Here is a 19,882-nt window from a genome sequence, read left to right on the forward strand (position 1 = left end):
TGATAATAAAATAAAAAGACACTTTTGCCCCTTCAACAAAGCACAATAGATATAGAGAAGAAACAGCGGCAACAACAGGAGTTTAACTTCAAAATCCGTTCTTTCTTCTCTTGTGCTGAACAAATTGGGTCGGAATTTTATGATCGATTTAATGCTACAGACACATATCCACAAATCCCAGGCTGCTCCAATTGTTGAGCTGAAAAATCTATTGGCAAAATGGGGGACCCGTTGCAGTCTTCTCAACGAAATTCTCGCCCACTCCATCACCGCTGGCGTCTTCGCGCGGGAGATCGCAGGCGGACTGCTTGGCGCTTATGCGAAACTCAACAAAGTGGCTGAAGCACGGAAGATATTCGATGAAATGCCTAAACGAGATGTGGGGTCGTGGACCTCTCTTCAGAATCTTTACCTCAATATCAAACGACCTAGGAAGTCGCTGGCGATATTTTCCGATTTGGTTTTGTCTGATTTCCCAAAACCCGACTCGCATTCCGTAGTTGCAGCTCTTTCTGCTTGCGCTCGCTGCAAGGATCTGAGAAATGGAAGAGCGATTCACGCTATGGCGTTAAAGTACCTAGAATATCCTAGGCCCAATGTGCATAATGCGTTGATCGACATGTATGGAAAAAATCAAAGGGTTGGTTTAGCTAACCGAGTTTTCAATGGCGTGAATTATAAAGACGTGGCTATTTGGACCAGCTTACTTAACGGATATATTGTAAATAGTGATATGGATTCAGCTCAGAAGGTGTTTGATGAGGGATGGGATCCCCTGCTGTGGTGGGAGCACAGCAGGGGTTGCTGTGCCTCTCCCATACAAATATTTTAATATTAAATTCAAATTATTAAAAAAAAAAAAAAAAAAATTAAAATATTTTTATGAGGAGCAGCAGCCCCTGCTGTGCTCCCACCACAGCAGGGGATCCCATCCCGTTTGATGAAATGGCGCAGAAAAATATGTTCTCTTGGACTGCGATGATTGTAGGGCACGTTCGCAGCAAGAATGCTCTCGAGGCGTTGCAGTTGTTCATGAAGATGAGACACGAAGATGTTGGAGAGCATTGTTGCAATCCCACTACTTTCACTGTTGTTGCTCTGCTTTCTGCTTGTGCCGATATTGGGGCTCTGAATTTAGGAAGTTCAGTTCATGGATATATTAGCAAACGCCATGGGTTCGCTTCGGATGTTACCGTGAATAATGGGTTGATGGACATGTATGGAAAAAGTGGAAATCTTGATTCAGCTATGAAGCTGTTTGATATCATGAGGAGGAAAGATTTGTTTTCATGGAGCATTATGATATCTGGTTTGGCACTGAACGGAAGGGGCAAAAACGCCCTCATTGTTTTCGATTCAATGGTGGAATCAGGGCTGATTCCAAATGAAGTTACTTTTCTATCAGTTTTGTCCGCTTGCAGCCATGGAGGATTAGTTAGTGAAGGAGAGAGATTGTTTGAAAGATTTGTAAATAGCTACAAAATTAAGCCGTGGATTGAGCATTACGGGTGTATGGTTGATCTCTTTGTCCGAGCAGGACCTTTGGAGAAGGCCTTGTGGTTGGTTGAGCGGATGCCTATGAAGCCAGACGCTGTGATCTGGAGATCCCTTCTGGCTGCTTGTCTCCAACATGGGAATTTCGAACTAGCTGAAGTGGCAGGAAAGAAGGTGCTTGAACTGGATCCCGATGATGATGCTGTTTACGTGCTCCTTTTCAGCATCTATCGCTCCAAGAATAGGTGGGATGAGGCTGTGAGTGCGATGAAGATAATGAGAGATCAAAGAATCAAGAAAACGCCTGGCTGCAGTTGGATTGAAGAGAATGGTGGTTTTCATGAGTTCCTTGCTGAATCTTCTGAACACTATGTTAGTGACAACATAGTGATTATTTTGAATGGGTTGATTGAGCATTCAAGATTATATACAAATTTTTTCTTGGAATCATGTTGAGATTATCATTTTTATCATGGTTTGATGGATTCATCACGAAGGAACAGACAATTTGTGAGGTATTGTTATTAGTGTTATAATTAACTTCATTTCTATAATCTGTCTGTTTCAAATGGATTAGTGCTTACGTGCACTGAGGCTTGAACTTTCAGCTATATGATCAATGTCAACGAACAAAATTGAATGATTGTTTGAAAACTTGTTACATCTTTAAATAATTTCATGTGTGGATATAGGTAAGTTTGATTTTTCAGTGCAGCCTCATCTCTCTAGTAGGAAAAAGTCTTGAGCAATTATTGGGTTGGAATAGTCCTATAAGAGCTACTCACATCCATTTCTTTGACATATTCACTTATACATCTCAAAATGAAGTCATCTTACATCTCTCTTTGTTTGATTCTCTTGTCCATTTCTTTTGACTCTTCAGCTGCGGATGAAGGTGCTGCAGTGGTCGACATAGATGGGAATCCGGTGCAGGCAGGAGTGGATTACTACATCCTGCCTGTTATCCAGGGCAGAGGGGGCGGTCTCACCCTATCCAGTACCGGCAACAAGACTTGCCCACTAGACGTCATACAAGAGCCGCAGGAAGTGGATAACGGCCTCCCATTAACGTTCCACCCTGCCAACTCCAGCCAAGGTGTGGTCCGTGTCTCAGCTGATCAGAACTTTGTATTCTCTGCTGCCTCCGTGTGCGTTCAATCCACCGTGAGGAGACTCCAACGCGACGACTCAATCTCAAACTTCCTCATAACAACCGGAGGGGTTGAAGGGAACTACGGCCTTGAGACTGCTGGGAACTGGTATAGGATCGACGAGTTTGACAGCGACTACAAGATAGTGCACTGCCCCGGAGTTTGTGACACGTGCAGAGTCGTTTGCGGAGACGTTGACGTTGTCGTGCAGGATGGTGTTAGGCGTTTGGTTCTCAATGGTGATGGCCCTTTGAAGGTTATGTTGAAGAAGGCATAGAAATATATATACACGGGTTTTTTCTTTTTTATTCTATACTACACTTAACATTCCTCAAGTGTACTGGACTTTTTTTTTATTCCGCCTTTGGGAGACACGCATGACCCTCATGCGTCTCCTTTTAATGAAACGCATGACGGAGATGCGTCTTTCATAGAGACGCATGAGGGACATGCGTCGTTAAATTTTTTATTTTTTTTCTTTATTTTTTTTAAAGACGCATAAGCGTCATGCGTCTTTAACTTTTTTATTTTTATTTTTTATTTATTTTATTTTATTTTATTTTATTTTATTTTTATTTTTATTTTTCCCCATTTTAGCCATTTCCTTCACCTGTATATCCATTTTCCTCGAGAAACGTGCAGAAAAAAAAAAACAAAGAGCATTTCTTCCTTGTCATCTTTCCTCCAAAAACAAAGAGCATTTCCATGTTTTTGGAAATGTTTGGTAGCCATGGTAAATTTGTCAAAACTACGTCTACCTAAAATTTATTGGTTAGATTTGTTATGCTTTTAAAGTTTTTAGTTGTTTAAGTTATGCGTCTGCCCTCTTCAAAGCCATATTTTTAGAGGCAGGTTCCCCATGCGTCTCTATGAAGACGCATCTCCGTTAAGCTTTTCATTAAAAAGAGACGCACTCTCCCAAAGGCGGAATAAAAAAAAGTTCAGTACACTTGAGGAATGTTAAGTGTAGTACTAAAATAAAAAAAGAAAAACCCATATATACACACGGAATTAGAATGTTTGTATAGTTTCTAAAAAAATAATCAATGGATCTTTACTGTGGTGCTTCAACAGACGTGTCATCTTATCCTCTCTAAAGTCAAGGTGTCGTAATAAAACAATAGATTATGATAGATCTCCAGTCCCCAAATTTGACCAAATCTAAGCGATTGACTAAGATCTTTAAATTTGATGCAGCGAACAAACCCCTAAATTAAACTGATATGGAAACCACTTATCTTTCATTCCTCTTCATTCTCATCGCTGCCGCTGCCGCCGAAGCCCCACCCCCGGTACTCGACATCGCCGGGAAGCAGCTCCTCGCAGGAGCAGACTACTACATCCTCCCCGTCATTCGGGGCCGCGGCGGAGGCCTGACCCTCGCGGCCACCGGCAACGAAACCTGCCCTCTCGACGTCGCCCAAGAGCGGCAAGAAGTGAAGAACGGCCTCCCACTAAGCTTCCGCCCCACCAATGCCAAAAAGGGGGTAATCAGAACTTCAACTGATCACAACATCAAATTCTCCGCTGCCTCAATCTGTGTTCAGTCCACAGTTTGGAAGCTGCATTTCGATGAATCCATCCAAAATTACACTATCACCACAGGAGGAGCTGAGGGGAATCCGGGGCGTGAAACCATAAGCAATTGGTTCAAGATTGAGAAATTTGATGAGGATTATATGCTTGTCTTCTGCCCTACTGTCTGCAATTACTGCAAAGTTATATGCAAACAAGTTGGGATTGTTGTTCAACATGGACTCAGGCGTTTGGCTCTCACTGATTCTGCACCTTTCAAATTTATGTTCAAGAAGGCATAATTAATCAAATGTTTGTCGTTTTATTTTCTGGTAGGAAGATATCATCAACTAAGTTTTCTTAAGAAAAGCTCATCTTTATGCAAAAATTTATTGGATATAAGTAGTATTTTATATTGTGGAATGAATCCAAATTTGACCATCTTTATTTATTGGAATTTTAGATGGATTGAAACAAGATGGTTCCTTTAATAAAGAAGGACATGTACTGATTAGAGGATGTGGTCAAGGATTGAAGTGCTACAAGAAATTTCAAGAATCGACTAGATGATAGATACTCTGTATTTTTTTTGCATATCATTATAAGCAGCATGATTTAAATGATTGTTGTCACTTGTCATCCTGCACCGTCCACCTAAAACCCAAAGGGTCCACACCTGCAATGGTGTTCTGTTTGGTGACATTTATAATGTGAGAGACCAAAGGCTGCTGAGTGGAGTCCTGTAATTTTAGGACAAGATGTTCAATATGAACACAATGAATTACTACATCATTAAATGGAGGCAAACAAAATTAGATATTTGAAGAAAGGTGGGTGGAGCACTTGAGTTAAGGAAGGGGATAATGCTAGGCAAGCGGCCACTCTCCTCTCCTCCACATGTCTTAAAAGTTGACTTTGTTGCACACATCATCACTATTCTACCCACGTACAAACCACAACTGTTCCAACCTCCCTTACTAACGATAGTGAAGACGGAGAAAACGTGACGAGGGGAGGGACTAAGGAGCGGGGAAGAAAAGGGGGACGCAATGAAAGACAACAATAAAGAACGAGATTGAATATGAAAACCCAATTAACTTTAAAAAGAAATATTTTGGTCTATCGAATAGTTAAACAACGGATTAATGTCTCAAGGTAAATAATGTCATAATGTAGTGTGGGAAAAAACAAGTACCAAAGGAGAGTCATAGGATGACGCCCATGTATGAAGACACGACGCATCCGGGAATTCCTAAAGCTCACTCAACATCCATCGCAACATCTCGCTCAACCTGCAAAATTTTAAAAAGAAATGCAGGGCTGAGTACTTGTTGTACTCAATGGGCTTATGCCGAAAACATTTTATAACAGTTATGTCATCCATACCAGTGAACTCGAGTTTTACATGTAGTTATGAAATATCATCGAGAACACAAAAACATTTTCATAGTCTGGTCAGACAAAACAATCTCCCCACTTTCTCATCAATCAATCAATCAATCACATCCTCTTACCATATTGCGACGAAAGTGTGACCACACTATTCGCCCACGAGACCGACTGACTAGCAAGGACGGTTCACGATCCCCTCTGTGTACACAACCTGATAGGGTTTGCGGCCCTACGACCCGAATTCGTTTATCATAGCCATATAGCCTAATGGAGCGAACTCACAAACTAGGCATCAAGCACAATCTCAACATAGTCATATAGCCTAACGGAGCAAGCTCAAACGAACTAGGCAGGCAACAATCTCAACATCAAAACAATCATGGCATAACATAACACTTTAAACCACCCTTATAGCTCCACAATCATATTTCGAAACATAAAAGAATTTTAGTAAAAGAAAGCCCACCTCGATTGCTTACAAACACAGTTCACAACTTTATTGAAATCCATGCTCTTCGTACCCACATACGCACAACAACCCTTATCAACATCATAACCACATAATACAACACAATCAGCCTTCCATCAATACAATTTATCATGCATGTCCTATCGTTCCTTTCATCGTTTTCTTAAATTACACATCCCAAACGTTCACCAACATAAGGAAACACCCCATAGTATACCTCAACGTATAACGCATAACCACGCTATAAGATACGTTCCTTAATCACACATGTATCATTTATTCACTCAAAACTTGACAACAAGTATTATTTTAACATGACAGAAATCTGACAGAACTGTGCGTTCGTTTTGTAAAAATCATTAAAAATCCACCCGACCTCCGTTGGGGCTGAAACTTTACCACAATACAGTATACACCTCAAATATTATCCAATTAAAATTTCACATCAAAATCACATCTTTAGGTCAGTCAAATCATAAAACGAAACTCACTGGACGAGAATACAATTTCTGACAGAACTGCGCAGTTAACTTTAAAAATTCATTTAAAATTCATCTTTCGTCAAAAGAGGCTGAAATTTATACACAACACAGAAGACATCTAAAAAATTACTCAGTTAAAAATTCGTGTCAAAATAAGATCGTTTGGTCGGTCAAACACACGTCGGAATCTACTGTCCGAACACCACAGTTTTCATGCTTCACAAATTCGAATTAGGGTTTATCTATCATGCATCCAAACACATATATTCATGCTTCCAACACATAATCATGCTTTAAAAAGATCCCACCACCATGTTCTCATATATTCACATATTATTCACCAACGAATCATCCACAAGTTCATTCATCCATATCAATAAACGCATACACATATATTTTCTCATGTAACCCTCAATCCCAACCGATTAACTTTGAGATCTATGATCTATACACTCACTATATGCATGAGAGGTTCAAAATTTATGGATTCAATGATAAGAATGAGAAGGATGATTCAAAGTATACCTTTCTCTTGAAAAACAATCGGTAGAAACGACGAGTGGTTCGATTCCTCAACGAATCTGAGTTTCAAACTCCAAATCGAAGCAAGAATGAAGAATTGATTTGGAGCACTTGAGAGAGATGAGAGGGGAGGAGAAAAACGTGTGGGGGAGGAGAGGAAGAGTGGGAGGCGTGTGAATGAGGGATTAGGGTTAGGGTTTTCTATTTATATTCAAGGATTTATTCCCCCACTTAAATAAAACAATTAAAATTTGTGGAAGAAAAATAGGGAAGATAGGCGTGTATTTTAGAGAGAAAAAAAGGGGTTGTGGGATTTTTGACTAATTAAATGGAGATATGGTTCAAATCAAATTTATTTGGAAAGAAAGAATCCCACAAAATAGGAACAAAATATTAATCCCTTTAGAAAATAGGGAGGGGTCGAAATTTTGAGGATTATTCCCACAAGGAAATAATTTAAATCCTAATTTAAATAGGATAAGAAAAGATTTGGCAAGGTATGGTAGGATTTAATTTGGATAACTATCCCAAAACAATTAATTAAATCCAATAAAGAGAATATTTCTTCCAATAAATAGAAAGGGTCGAAAATTTCAAATAAAATGGCTAGAATGATTATGCATTATCCCATTTAATTTAATTCACACACGGGAAGCTTAATCACATTAACTCACATAATTCACAACAACTAATTTCACATAATTAACTCAAACACATAGAGACTCAATTTCCACAAAAGAAATTCTCATTCAACATCCACATTAATTAAAATAAAATAAGCCATCAAATATAAAATAATAATAAAAAAAGAGTCACAATTTTCCGGGGTGCTACGACGATGAATATATAAATAAACTTGACATAGCTTTTCAATTTTCATTGATAAGAGACCTATAAATTCTAACCACATACAAACCACTCAACTCTTTAAATTCAATAATATTCTCTCTTTACATGAAAGTGTAAAATGGGTGAGAAAAAAGCTACAATTTCTATTTATGGTGTTGTTTTTTTTTTCTTCTCCTCTCTTCCTCCCACCATTGGAGTCCCATCTTCAAGTATGTACTATCGGAAATAATATTTTCTTAGAAATTATTGTGAATTAAATTAAGTATAATTGATCTTGTGAAGGAAGCCTGAAATCACTCACTCATGGATATACATCAAATCAGCATATATATCATGAAATATTTCAGGTCAGTCTTAAATTTCCCATTTTCATGAAAAATGAAATAGTAATTTATATATAAATTTGAAAATTGCAGTTCAAGAAAGGAAGAATGGATGTAGAGGTGACAGATTATTCAGGGACGGGTGCTAATAATCATCATAATCCAAAACCACCGCCCGGAAGCTTTTGACCTCGTTCCGTGCATATTTATATAAATATATATATGCTCACTCTATCTCTCTCTCTATATATTTGTAAAGGGTTTCTTCTATCTCTCTCTATACAGCGGATACCATCCACTACGCTGTCTCTATACTGTCCTTAAACCGTCTCTTAACTACTATTTGACCACTATTTGAGGACCCCAGTATCCTTTTTTCCTCCATCCCTTAACTAAGGGACGAAACCTGCAACGCTCCGTCCCTTAACCGTCCCTTAATTACTATTCATTCAATTTCATTTTTTATTTTTTTTAACAACCCAATTCAATTTAAACAAACACAATTTATTAAAATTAAAACAACATTACAACTTAAACTTAAAAAAAAAAGAAAAAAAGACATAATTAAAATTCTAGAAAAATAAAAATGACATAATTTAATCTTCTCCGCCAAAGTTTTCCCAAATGTGCTCAATTAGATCCTCTTGGAGTTGGGTGTGGGCGCTAGAGACGCGTGTCCTTGCCCGAATAGCCAACCGTTCTTGTATAGACGGATGCACTCCACTTCGCGGCGGACTACTTGCGGTTGAGCTTCCGGGGGATTCGGGGTCGAACCAATTTCCCGCATCGGGTCCTTCGTCTCGGACAATCATGTTGTGCAAGATTATGCACGTATACATGATGTCGACCATGCTCTCCATGAACCACGAACGAGCCGGGGCTTTGATGATGTTGAAGCGCGCTTGGAGAACCCCGAACGCCCTCTCCACATCCTTGCGCGCAGCCTCCTGCTTCTGCGCAAAAAGAGCCTGCTTTGGGTTCGCAGGCCTGCTGCACGTCTTCACGAAGGTCGGCCACTTCGGGTAGATGCCGTCGGCGAGATAGTACCCCATTTTATACAGCCGGTTGTTGGCGACGAAGTTGATGGCCGACGCTTTACCATCCAAAACTTCGGTAAAGAGGTCGGACTGGTGGAGCACGTTTACGTCGTTGTTCGAGCCAGGGACCCCGAAGTACGAGTGTCAGATCCAAAGCCGGTAGTCGGCAACGGCCTCGAGTACAACGGTTGGGTGGGTGCCTTTGTGGCCGCTCGTGTAGGACCCCCTCCAAGCCACCGGGCAATTCTACCATTGCCAGTGCATGCAATCGACACTGCCAAGCATCCCGGGGAATCCGTGCACTTGTTCGTACAGGTTGAGGAGGAACTGACAATCGTCCGTGCTTGGCCTCCGGAGAAATTCGTCACTGAAGGCTGCCCGGATGCCTCTGCAGAAGTTGAGCAAGCACATGCGCCCAGTGGTGTCTCCGATGTGGAGGTATTCGTCGAATATGTCGGCCGTTTGTCCAGTCGCAAGCTGACGGATGGCTGCAGTACATTTCTGCAGCGTCGTGTGGCTGGGACGGCCGACCGCGTCGAACCCTTCTCGGAAGAACTCTTCCCTGGCCACCAAAGTATTCGCTATGTGGAGAAATAGCGGTTTACTCATGCGGAAACGGCGACGGAAGTAGGTATCTCCCCAAATCGGGTTATCGCAGAAGTAGTCGCGTACTAACCGTGCGGCGGCTTCCTCCCAGTTCCGATTGATGTACTTCCGGGAGCGTCGTGGGGGTGGCGCGGCTTCCTCCGCCTCTCGTCGTCGATCTTCTTCAAGTGATTGTTCCATTAATTGACGCATTTGCTCAAAAGGATCCATTTGTTTGAGTTGATTTAAGATGGAAATTGGAGTGATAGAGAGGATTTGAGAGGAATAAATGTGTGTTTGTGTGTGAAATGAGTATGAAATAGGATTATATATAGAGTAAATAAATAAATAAAAAAAGAAAATAAAAAATTAACGGTAACATTACCGTTTGAAAAATATTTTTTTTTTTTAAATTTGAATTTTTTTTTTTAAAATGAATTATTGCGTCATCCGTGACGACGCCCACTCGCGGGCCAGCGAGTGGGCGTCACGCATGCATCGGGGGCGCGCCACGTCGCCCGCGCGCGTGACGGGCTGGCGCGTCCCTTGTCTCGCGGATACGGGCTACGGGACGGGACGAACGTTGCAATGCGTCCCGCGGCGGAACCGTCCCTCCGGGACGGAACGCAAGCCGCGCGCGGGACGCGTAGTGGATGCTCTGATTACTTTGAATTTTATGGCAATTTCTTATTCAGGTTATTGGGGTTTTCTTGAATGATAACATCCACTATACATTCATTTACTCCCTCTCCCTCTCCCTCTCCCTCTCTAAATAAGATCTTAATTGTTTAGTTTCTTGTTCCATATTTAAACGTTACTCTTAGGCAGGAATAATATCTGAGTTTTAACTTTTTTAAGTATTCAAACATTTTTTAATATATTTTGATATTAGTGTGGATTTTTTATATAACAAACAAAAAACTTTATTCAGCTCTAATTTTAGCAAATCGTTTCATTTTGATAGTGGTATTAATGAACTCCCCATTTGCTAGCAACGCACTACACTTGCAAATAAATACATTGCAAACGAGCTAAGACACCAAATATTTTTAAACCAAGTATAATTACAGATTAAAATAATAGTATTAAGACTGGCCATCTTTGGTTTATTTTGCAATTAAATGATAGAGCTATTAGGCCTTCTTTTATGCTACTACATATAGGCCATTAGGCCTTTTTTTTTTATAGCCCGTTGAGCCTTGGTAGGCTGGTTGATCCAACTCCAGTGGAGACTGGAGTTACAAAAATTCAAAGCCACACTAAATGGTTTAGACTGATAGCAAGGTAAGAGACAAACATACGTCTGTGTAACAAACGATTGGCTCAATTAACCAAATCAATAGATGGTGTAGTTAGATACAACCATCTTTAAGTCCAGCTATAAACCTCAAGCCCCTACAATAACCAGCTGCTGGTTTAGACTGATAGCAAGGTAAGAGACCACCCCGGGCTCAACAGACTTATTGTTGGGAACCACCACTAACAGCAACCATCGCTGCAAACCAGTCCCACCAATACTACCAGCAGCCGCCACCACTATCGCGATCGGATTGCCCGCCACGGCAGCCAAGTCTAGCACCGCCTTTTGTGCTGCCGCCACTGCCAGTGACAGCGCCACCATTGGCCTCTAATATGCCTCAACAAGCTCCAGTTCCGAGCTCAATAAAGGAGTTCGAAACAAATATGCATGAATGTGAAGAGAGAACAGAGATTCAAGTCCATGTTGATGAACACAAGGCTGCATCAGAGACAACAAAGCATGAGCTTGAAGTAGGAATAGAAGATAGGAGAAGGTTGTTTAAGGATGAGATTGGATTAGAATATGAATTGGTTCAGAAAGGAGGTGCTGAACTAGGTGCATTTGTTGGAGATGAAGTTGCATATGTCATTCCAAAAGGTTTGACGAAAATTGCCGTTCTCTATGTGGATTTGCATGTCGGTATGAAACATCAATCAACATCGCTCGACGTTGATGCATGGTTGATCCCTCTACGCATTAACACTCATTGTTTGAGTATTCTTGAACGCATCGACATGATCCCCGTTGTAGCCCTGGAATATCACGACCACAATATTGATTCGAAGTCTGCCATGACTCGTATCCAACACGGTCTTCCCTCGGTGTATTTTTATGGGAATAATGAAGGGAGATCTTCAACTATTCGGTATGCGTTTGATCCAGGAGGAGATATCTTGCTGAAGTTGTTGTTTTCGACTCTCTTCGTTGTGTCGTGGTTTTCACCTTAAGGACAAGGTGGATTTCAACCGTGGGGGAGTTGATACGAGCATATCTCCTAAAATATTCTCATATCTTATTATTTAGTTATTGATTACCATATCTTTTCATATTTATTAGGATTATTTTCTTGTTCCCTAAGTTAGGGTATCCACTATTATAAATAGTGGACATTGTTATTCATTTGAATCATTCAAGAAATATCAATTATTCTTCTATTTTATTTTCTCTTACTCTCTTTCCTTTCAAACGTGCAAAACGCACAAAACCCTAATTTTGACGCCGGATTGATCGACGGGCAAAAGCTCCCGCAACGTTCGACGCAAAATCAACGAGTTAAGGAACTTCCTCCTTAACAGAGAGCTTGTGGAAATTCTTTGTTCATACAACCTCCATCTAGAACCATTTCCAAGTCTCAACTGTTGTGAGTTTATTAGATTGAACATGGCAACCAAGATACAGCCTAATGCAGTAGCATATACCATCTTTCCAATCACATGACTGAAATCCAACCACATATTCCACATTCCACCCTGCTTGGAACCTAATGTTCTCTCCAATTGAATAGAGGATGTGCCTACACTGCTTCCAGCATTGGCCTTGCCCTCTATCAGTGGACTTTGCAGGTTAGGAGGAGCAAGCTGCTTGACAGCTGGCCCAAGATGTCGTGAAGTTTCTGTGAAAGAACCTGGCACTTCATCTCTTGGATCTGCTGGAAGAGCAACAGAAAGTGCTCGGTGCCTTATGTCAGATAAAGCTGGAGAAGATCTTCTGTACTGTCTTTTTCCAGAAGCTCTTAGAAAAAGTCAGCCTATTGTTGCAACTGGAAATTAGAATTTGAGAGGTTAGAAGAATTTCAAACATTATGCATATTCACACTATGTTTACCAAGGATGGGTTATGATGGGGTACGAACTAAACAAGCCCAACAGCAGTGACGGCCCATCAGCCCAAAGCCCAAGGAAGAGTATGAGTTCGGCATTACCAAAGAGTTCGGAGGAGTTCGGCATTACCAAAGAGTTCGGCCTCAGCCTACAGCTCGGTAAAAGCCAACCAATCAAGCTCTGCTCTCAGGTCGGCATCAAGCTCTACTCTCAGATCGGCAACCAAAGCAGTTCGGTCTCAGTATTCGACCGAACAAGGAGTTAGTGGACCCATGCAGGATTTCCACAACTTCCAACACACCCACTACCACGTGGCGTCAACTCAGGCCACGATCTTAGGCCATGACCTACACGACCTCCACGACCTAGAGTGATGATGTAAGCCACGATCTTAGTTCAATGTATAAAGAGAACTTAGATCTGGTAGAAAGGGGTTAGAATCTCTCTAGAGAAATAATCATATAGCAAGTCTGTGTTGTAAGCTGTAATTCGCAGATCAAGCAATACAAACCTGCCCCCGTTTCTCCCCGTGGACGTAGATTTACCTCAGTAAATCGAACCACGTAAAATTCTCTGTGTCGTAATTTATTTTTACGAGCATTCATCATCATCGAAAATTCGCCGATTCATCACTGGCGCCGTCTGTGGGAAACAGAGAACCAAATTTGTGATAAAGCGAATTTTTGACCATTTTTTCAACCCAAAAAATGCATACCAGATCGCAGAGTACCCGTATTCCTGCCCGTGAGAACCAGGAGGAAGCCAATCCATCCCATAGGTCTGGAAAACAGCCTAGGGATAAATCCACCACCAGTTCTCATGGCGGAGGAACAAGCCGCTCCAAAAGCCGTCACACCGAGTCTTCCCAGCAGCCCGATTTGAACGAGGCTGTCAAGCTGTTTTTGGCTGAAAAGCAGGAGGAATTCTTAACCTTCCTGCAGAGAAGCCAAAAGCAGCCGGAGGCGAAAACGGCGGATTCTCCCTCTCCCTCCATACGAGACAGTCACTACCGCAGTAGTATCATGTCTTCCAGAAGAAAGAATCCTCGGTACCGGAATCACAGGAGAACTCCATCTCCTCCATACCGAAGAAATGTCGGGTTCGCCATGTACGGAGCATTGAGGACTCCGTTCTCGGACGATATTACCCGAACTTCCCTACCACAGAACTACCGAACTCCGTCGATAACCTATGACGGACTCGTGGATCCTCATGATTTCTTGGGACGCTATCAATATAACATGGCGAACCAGGGTCTCAACGAGGTCCACATGTGCAAGCTGTTTCCCGAGCTGCTTATCGGGAACGCAAGAAGGTGGTTCGATAGCCTCCCCCAAGGCAGCATTAGATCCTACCGAGATCTAATGGATGCTTTCCACAGGAGGTTCTTTCAGAAAGCGGAAGCCCGGATCACTTCGGCTCAGCTGCTTTCTATACGTCAAGGTCGCGACGAAAAGATCAGCGATTTTATGACGAGATTCCACAAGGAATGCCTACAAGTAGATAATCTCAATGATCTACTTGTCATTTCGGCATTCCAAAATGGAATCCTGCCCGGAGCTCTCTACAGAAAGCTCGTGGAGTGCGGTCCGCAAACAGCTCAAGAGATGTGGGACATTGCGGACAAGTTTTCTCGTGCCGATGAGGCAGACCGTCGAAAACGGTCTTTAGACAGCTCATCTAGAGAAGACAAAAAGAAGCCCGGTCATAGCGATCAGAGGCATCCTCGCCGAACACCTTCTCCACTAAAGGAGAGATAGCGGTCATCCGAGGTGATCGAAAAAGAGCAAGTGTGTTCGCAGATTGCGCTTAAAAGTGCCGAGCAATCAGTTCGGCACCATCAAGCATAGCAATCACAGCAGCCGGAATCAGAGGCCGGCGAAATGACCGAAGTCACACCGGAGCCGAACTCGATGGTGTACGGCACTGAAGCCGTGATTCGGTTGAGATCGGCATATCCAGTCCCCGAACTCAATTTCTCCTCAGAAATGAATGGTGACGGACTGAGAGCCGAACTAGATCTTGCCGAAGAAAGAAGAGAATTGGCCTGCCTAAAAGCAGCCAAGTACAAGGAGCAAGTAGCCCGGTATTACAACCAAAGGGTGAAGAAGCTGCAATTTCAAGTGGGAGATCTCGTCTTGAGAGCAACGAAGTAAGCCGAGCAGAAAAGCTGGGCGAACTCGAACCCACATAGGAAGGTCCATATCGGGTGTCAGAAGTCCTCGGCAAAGGGTCTTACAAATTGACTCACGCGTCAGGAGCACAAGTACCCCGAACATGGTACGTTTCCAACCTCAAAAAGTTCCATTTGTAAGAGACAGTCCGGTCAGTCAGTCTTATGTGTTTTCTTTGTTTTTTACTTGTTGTCTCTACGTGCGTTGTGTCTGTCTATGTGAGTGTCGTCTCTTACAAATAAAACTGAGGTATCTCGTTCTTCAAAGGCTGATCCCCTTTTTAGAACATACAAGCCAACGATTGTGCGTCAAAGCTTCTAAAGAGGATACAAGACCACAATTCAGCTTAAACAAGCAGTTCGTCTGAAACGAGCTGCAACAAGCCCACGATTGTGTGTCAAAGCTTCTAAAGAGGATACAAGACCACAATTCTGCTTAAGAATCAAGCACTTCGTCGGAAACGAACTGCAACAAAAGTCCGATTCTCGCGATAAAACTTGCCTGAATTAGGACAAGGGAAAGTCCAATCCACGCGATAAAACTCGCCGAATTAGGACGACCAAGTTCGGTCAAAGCAGTTTACCTCATAAGACCGAGGACGACCATGTCTAGTCAAAGAGGTTTACTGCATAAGACCACTTCGGTTAACTGGGAAAGTCCGATCCACGCGATAAAACTCGCCGAATTAGGACAAGGGAAAGTTCGATCCCGGCGACGAAAATCGCCAAATTAGAACACAAAGACGAGTCCGGTCAAAGATGTTTATTTCATCAGACCAAAGACGAGTCCGGTCAAAGATGTTTATTTCATCAGACCAAAGACGAGTCCGGTCAAAGATGTTTATTTCATCAGACCAAAGACGAGTCCGGTCAAAGATGTTTATTTCATCAGACCAAAGACGAGTCCGGTCAAAGATGTTTATTTCATCAGACCAAAGACGAGTCCGGTCAAAGATGTTTATTTCATCAGACCAAAGACGAGTCCGGTCAAAGATGTTTATTTCATCAGACCAAAGACGAGTCCGGTCAAAGATGTTTATTTCATCAGACCAAAGACAAGTCCGGTCAAAGAAGTTTACTTCATAAGACCGAGGACAAGTACGATGAAATTTTTTCGCTAAGCTGTAAATACACAGTGTTAGAAGCGAAAACAAAAACAAAATTTCATTTTCAAATCTTGTTCGGCACACAACTCCGCTACCCTACAAGATGGCGTTACGCTATTACAAAGGACTATTCTACTGTCCAGGGTTGCTAAAGTTGAGCCATCTATTCACAAAATCCTCGTGAAGCTGAGTTCGGGCGTTCCAGGCAGCTGCAGAATAAGCAGGTCGACGAGATGCTCTAATCGACCTGCCACCTCTTCTCTGAGCCCGGGAAGCCCTAGCACCTCGGCGGCGAAGAGTCTCTTCACGAAGCATTTGTTGATCTTGCTCACTCATAATCACAGCTCCTCTACGAACTTCAGCCTGTTCTCGTCTTGACGTTTCCGGCTGTTCCAGAGTTCGTTGCTGACTTGGAGTACGGTTTTGAGCAAGTGAATCAAAGGTTTGATCTGGGGTGCGAGCATCTGTTGGCACGATATGCCGAAGGAATCTTTCTATGGAGGGGCGCCGAGAAAGAACAATGTTGTACCGAGAAGCCCAGCGCCGCAATGATGTCACGACTTGTTGGCAAGCCGAGCTCTCCAGCGCATTGTTCCTCCGGAGTACATTATATTCCTCCCACAGTTCGTCAACTCGACTCTGAACATCTGATATGGTCATTCCCCCGCGCACACGGATGTAATCCTCGTACGCAGTCCTCTCAGCAATGGTCGTATTCAGCTCGGCCTCCAGATCATTCTTATCGGACTCTAAGTCCTTATTATCGGCATCCAGCTTCACTAAACGAGCCAGAAGCTCGTCATTCTTCGTCTGATCGGCTATAGCTCTTTTCTCAGCTTCGTCTAAAGCCGAAGAGTACAGCCGCTTCCAGTGAAGTACCTCCAGCTCCTTGAGAGTTAAGAATACAAAGCAGCTACGTCAGTTCGGCATTTCAGCTTACCGAGCAGGTAGTAAACCACAACAGGAGTAAGAGAGTACGAAAGGCTATACGAAGACACAAGAGCAGAAAGAAGAATTTCTTCATTCATAAGAAAAAAAATTTTTCTATACAAAGAGGGCTTCAAGGCCATTTTACATAAAGGAAGAAACTAAACTAAGAGAAGGGAGACGAAATCATACTTCGCTAGCTTCGTCTCCACCTTCTCGGTGAGGTTCAGCTTCCTTCTCTGCTTCAGCTTCAGCCTCTGCCTCCTTGCTCTCCCCAGCCTGCTCGGCGCCACCGTAGCCGATCTGCTGCGTCTCCTGATCGGCTTCCTTATCCGGATGCCCGGCTCGCTCGACTTCGGCCTCCCGCTCCAGCGGCTCGGCCTCACCCTCTCCGTTGTAAGTCGAAGCGGGTGAAACGGGTCCCACGGAGGCAAAGATAGCCTCCAGGTTCTCGTCCCGATCGGCTCGACAACTCCGGACTCGGTCTGCAGAAAGCAGGACCGAGGATGAAGCGAGCTCCTCAAGGAGCGGCAGATTCTGAAGCCGAGCTGCTATCTCTCGGCTGTACAGAGGCAGCACGACGTCGGCCCCCTGCTCGCCCTTATCGGCAATTAGCCTTACCAGGCTACCGACAAAAGCCGAGAACTGGCTGCTCAAAAAGAGTTTCTCCGTGTAAACACGGAGAGCCTCCCCCTGAGCAACCACGGCGGCAGCATCACTCCGTTTCGTCTGCTCTCGCTGGATGACGAGCTGGTTTTTGGCAAACTGAGCTTCATCCTGGGCCGAAATCCTAGCAGCTCTGGCTTTCTCAAAGTTTGCCTCGGCCTGCTCGGCCCGGTGACAAGCAGCCGCCAATTTCCTCTGCATCTCAGCATAGTCGTTGGACGCTTTGGAGAGTTCGACGGCGACGAGCTTGGAGAGCATATCGTTCCTCTGAAAATGAATAAAGAAAAAAGTCAATAAAGGGGCCACAAAAAATGCAGGAAAAAAGCAAGGCCAGAAAATCAAGAAGAGATTTCACCTCGGCGAAGTCCGTGGGCCATAAAAACGGCTCACAGATATGTTCCGAAGGAGGCGCCAAGACCACGTCTTTCTCTGGCGCTCTCGGGGGCTTCTGGGTCTTCCCCTTCCTACTTGCCGAAGTCGACTCCGGCTTCTTTGGACCCGAAGAGGTCTTTTGCCTCTTCGGATTCTTCTCGGCATCAGGCGCCGAGCTGGTAGCCTTCTCTCTCTCCGGCTCCTGGGACTCCGAAGATTTTCGGGTAGCCTTGTTCAGCATGAACACTGCCAAAAAGCAAGAAAACAAGGTTAGTTTTCTTCGTTAAAGCAGTAGAGCTTAAAGATAAAGAGAATTCCTCACCCTCGGCCTCTTCGTCCGAAGACGAGATATTGAACACGAGGTCGCCCTTGACGAGCTCAGTTTCCGAATACTGTTTCCTAATCATAGGAATCTTATTGAGCTCGCCCTCGAGCTCGGCCAACGGTTCTAACCGAGGATGGGGAATCACGGACTTCGGCCTTCTCCAAGGAAAGCCCGGAGCCGAAGTCCTATTATAAAAAAAGAAACGGTTTTGCCATTTCGGCCACTTGGTTTTGCAGAAGGCCCTAAAAGGCTGTAAAGGGATCAAGTAAAACCAAGATCCCTTCCTTTTAAACTGGAAAAAATTAAGGATTGCCCTCAGAGACAGATCCTTATCTAGCCTACGGAGTTCGGCAGCAAAAGCCGACAAGTGCCTCCAAGAATTCGGAGTCACCTGACCTAAAGGGAGTTGAAAAAAATCAAGAAGCTCTACAAAAGGTGGGGGAAGAGGGAAACGAAGCCCGCATTCTAAGCAGGCTTCGTAAACGGTGGCATAACCCTCCGGCGGGTCGTTAGCCCTATGATCATCGTCGGGAACCACCGCCTTCCCCCCAGGTAAAAAATATTTCTCGTGAAGGGATATCACAGTATCCTTACTCAAGATACTGTGAAAATACTCTACGGTCTTCTCCCCGGATTCTTTCCGGCTAGAAGACCCCTTATCCCCTTTCCTACCGCTACCCGACACCGAAGAAGAAGAAGAAGACATTTTTCTTACTTTTTGAAAGTGAAGAAAGTCTGAAGAAGCTCTTGAAAGCGGAAGAAAATTTCTCGAGAAAGAGAGAGTATAGAAGACGCAACAGCAAAGGTGTTCAAATGAGGAAGAAAGAGCATATTTATCAGATTCGGCGAAGATTTCAAAATCGTCGCACCGTTTCGAATCCCACCTTTTCAGGATTCAACGGCCGGATTTTACTGTCGCATTTAATGCAGTCACATGCAAGGCACGTCCCCTGACGTCAGCCTCCCCCGTACCTTTATCCAGAATGCCGAAGTGACTCGCTTCGCCGAAGTGATTCACTTCGTCTTTCGGGGGGGGTAGTGATGGGGTACGAACTAAACAAGCCCAACAGCAGTGACGGCCCATCAGCCCAAAGCCCAAGGAAGAGTATGAGTTCGGCATTACCAAAGAGTTCGGAGGAGTTCGGCATTACCAAAGAGTTCGGCCTCAGCCTACAGCTCGGTAAAAGCCAACCAATCAAGCTCTGCTCTCAGGTCGGCATCAAGCTCTACTCTCAGATCGGCAACCAAAGCAGTTCGGTCTCAGTATTCGACCGAACAAGGAGTTAGTGGACCCATGCAGGATTTCCACAACTTCCAACACACCCACTACCACGTGGCGTCAACTCAGGCCACGATCTTAGGCCATGACCTACA

At 43.6% G+C, this 19,882-nt stretch overlaps 3 protein-coding genes and 1 long non-coding RNA gene across 4 annotated transcripts; all 4 read left to right on the plus strand.

Annotated features, from left to right (window-relative positions):
- Window positions 1-139: 139 nt before the first annotated feature.
- Window positions 140-2,516, plus strand: LOC121785988 (pentatricopeptide repeat-containing protein At2g22410, mitochondrial-like). Its single transcript, XM_042184492.1, has 3 exons — window positions 140-753; window positions 936-2,009; window positions 2,378-2,516. Exons 1-2 carry the CDS (start codon window positions 140-142, stop codon window positions 1,948-1,950), a joined length of 1,629 nt encoding a protein of 542 aa, XP_042040426.1. The 3' UTR covers window positions 1,951-2,009; window positions 2,378-2,516.
- Window positions 2,135-3,001, plus strand: LOC121785987 (kunitz trypsin inhibitor 5-like). The gene has a single exon (XM_042184491.1). The coding sequence runs from the start codon at window positions 2,317-2,319 to the stop codon at window positions 2,920-2,922; it is 606 nt and encodes a 201-aa protein (XP_042040425.1). The 5' UTR covers window positions 2,135-2,316; the 3' UTR covers window positions 2,923-3,001.
- A 220-nt stretch (window positions 3,002-3,221) lies between these two features.
- LOC121785747 (kunitz trypsin inhibitor 5-like) lies at window positions 3,222-4,607 on the plus strand. Its single transcript, XM_042184165.1, has one exon. It carries the CDS (start codon window positions 3,869-3,871, stop codon window positions 4,460-4,462), a length of 594 nt encoding a protein of 197 aa, XP_042040099.1. The 5' UTR covers window positions 3,222-3,868; the 3' UTR covers window positions 4,463-4,607.
- A 3,425-nt stretch (window positions 4,608-8,032) lies between these two features.
- LOC121787167 lies at window positions 8,033-8,348 on the plus strand. Its single transcript, XR_006047287.1, has 3 exons — window positions 8,033-8,083; window positions 8,157-8,221; window positions 8,291-8,348. It is a non-coding gene; the product is annotated as an uncharacterized LOC121787167 (long non-coding RNA).
- Window positions 8,349-19,882: the final 11,534 nt, after the last annotated feature.

Source organism: Salvia splendens, chromosome 22 (assembly GCF_004379255.2).
Source record: "Salvia splendens isolate huo1 chromosome 22, SspV2, whole genome shotgun sequence".
NCBI lineage: Eukaryota > Viridiplantae > Streptophyta > Magnoliopsida > Lamiales > Lamiaceae > Salvia > Salvia splendens.

Bases quoted from the DNA above. Each gene is read 5' to 3' on its own strand.
- LOC121785988 (XM_042184492.1), top strand. From the start codon at position 140: ATGATCGATTTAATGCTACAGACACATATCCACAAATCCCAGGCTGCT. The intron at 754-935 runs GTTTGATGAGGG...GGATCCCATCCC, and splicing joins ATGGATTCAGCTCAGAAGGT to GTTTGATGAAATGGCGCAGA.
- LOC121785987 (XM_042184491.1), top strand. From the start codon at position 2,317: ATGAAGTCATCTTACATCTCTCTTTGTTTGATTCTCTTGTCCATTTCT.
- LOC121785747 (XM_042184165.1), top strand. From the start codon at position 3,869: ATGGAAACCACTTATCTTTCATTCCTCTTCATTCTCATCGCTGCCGCT.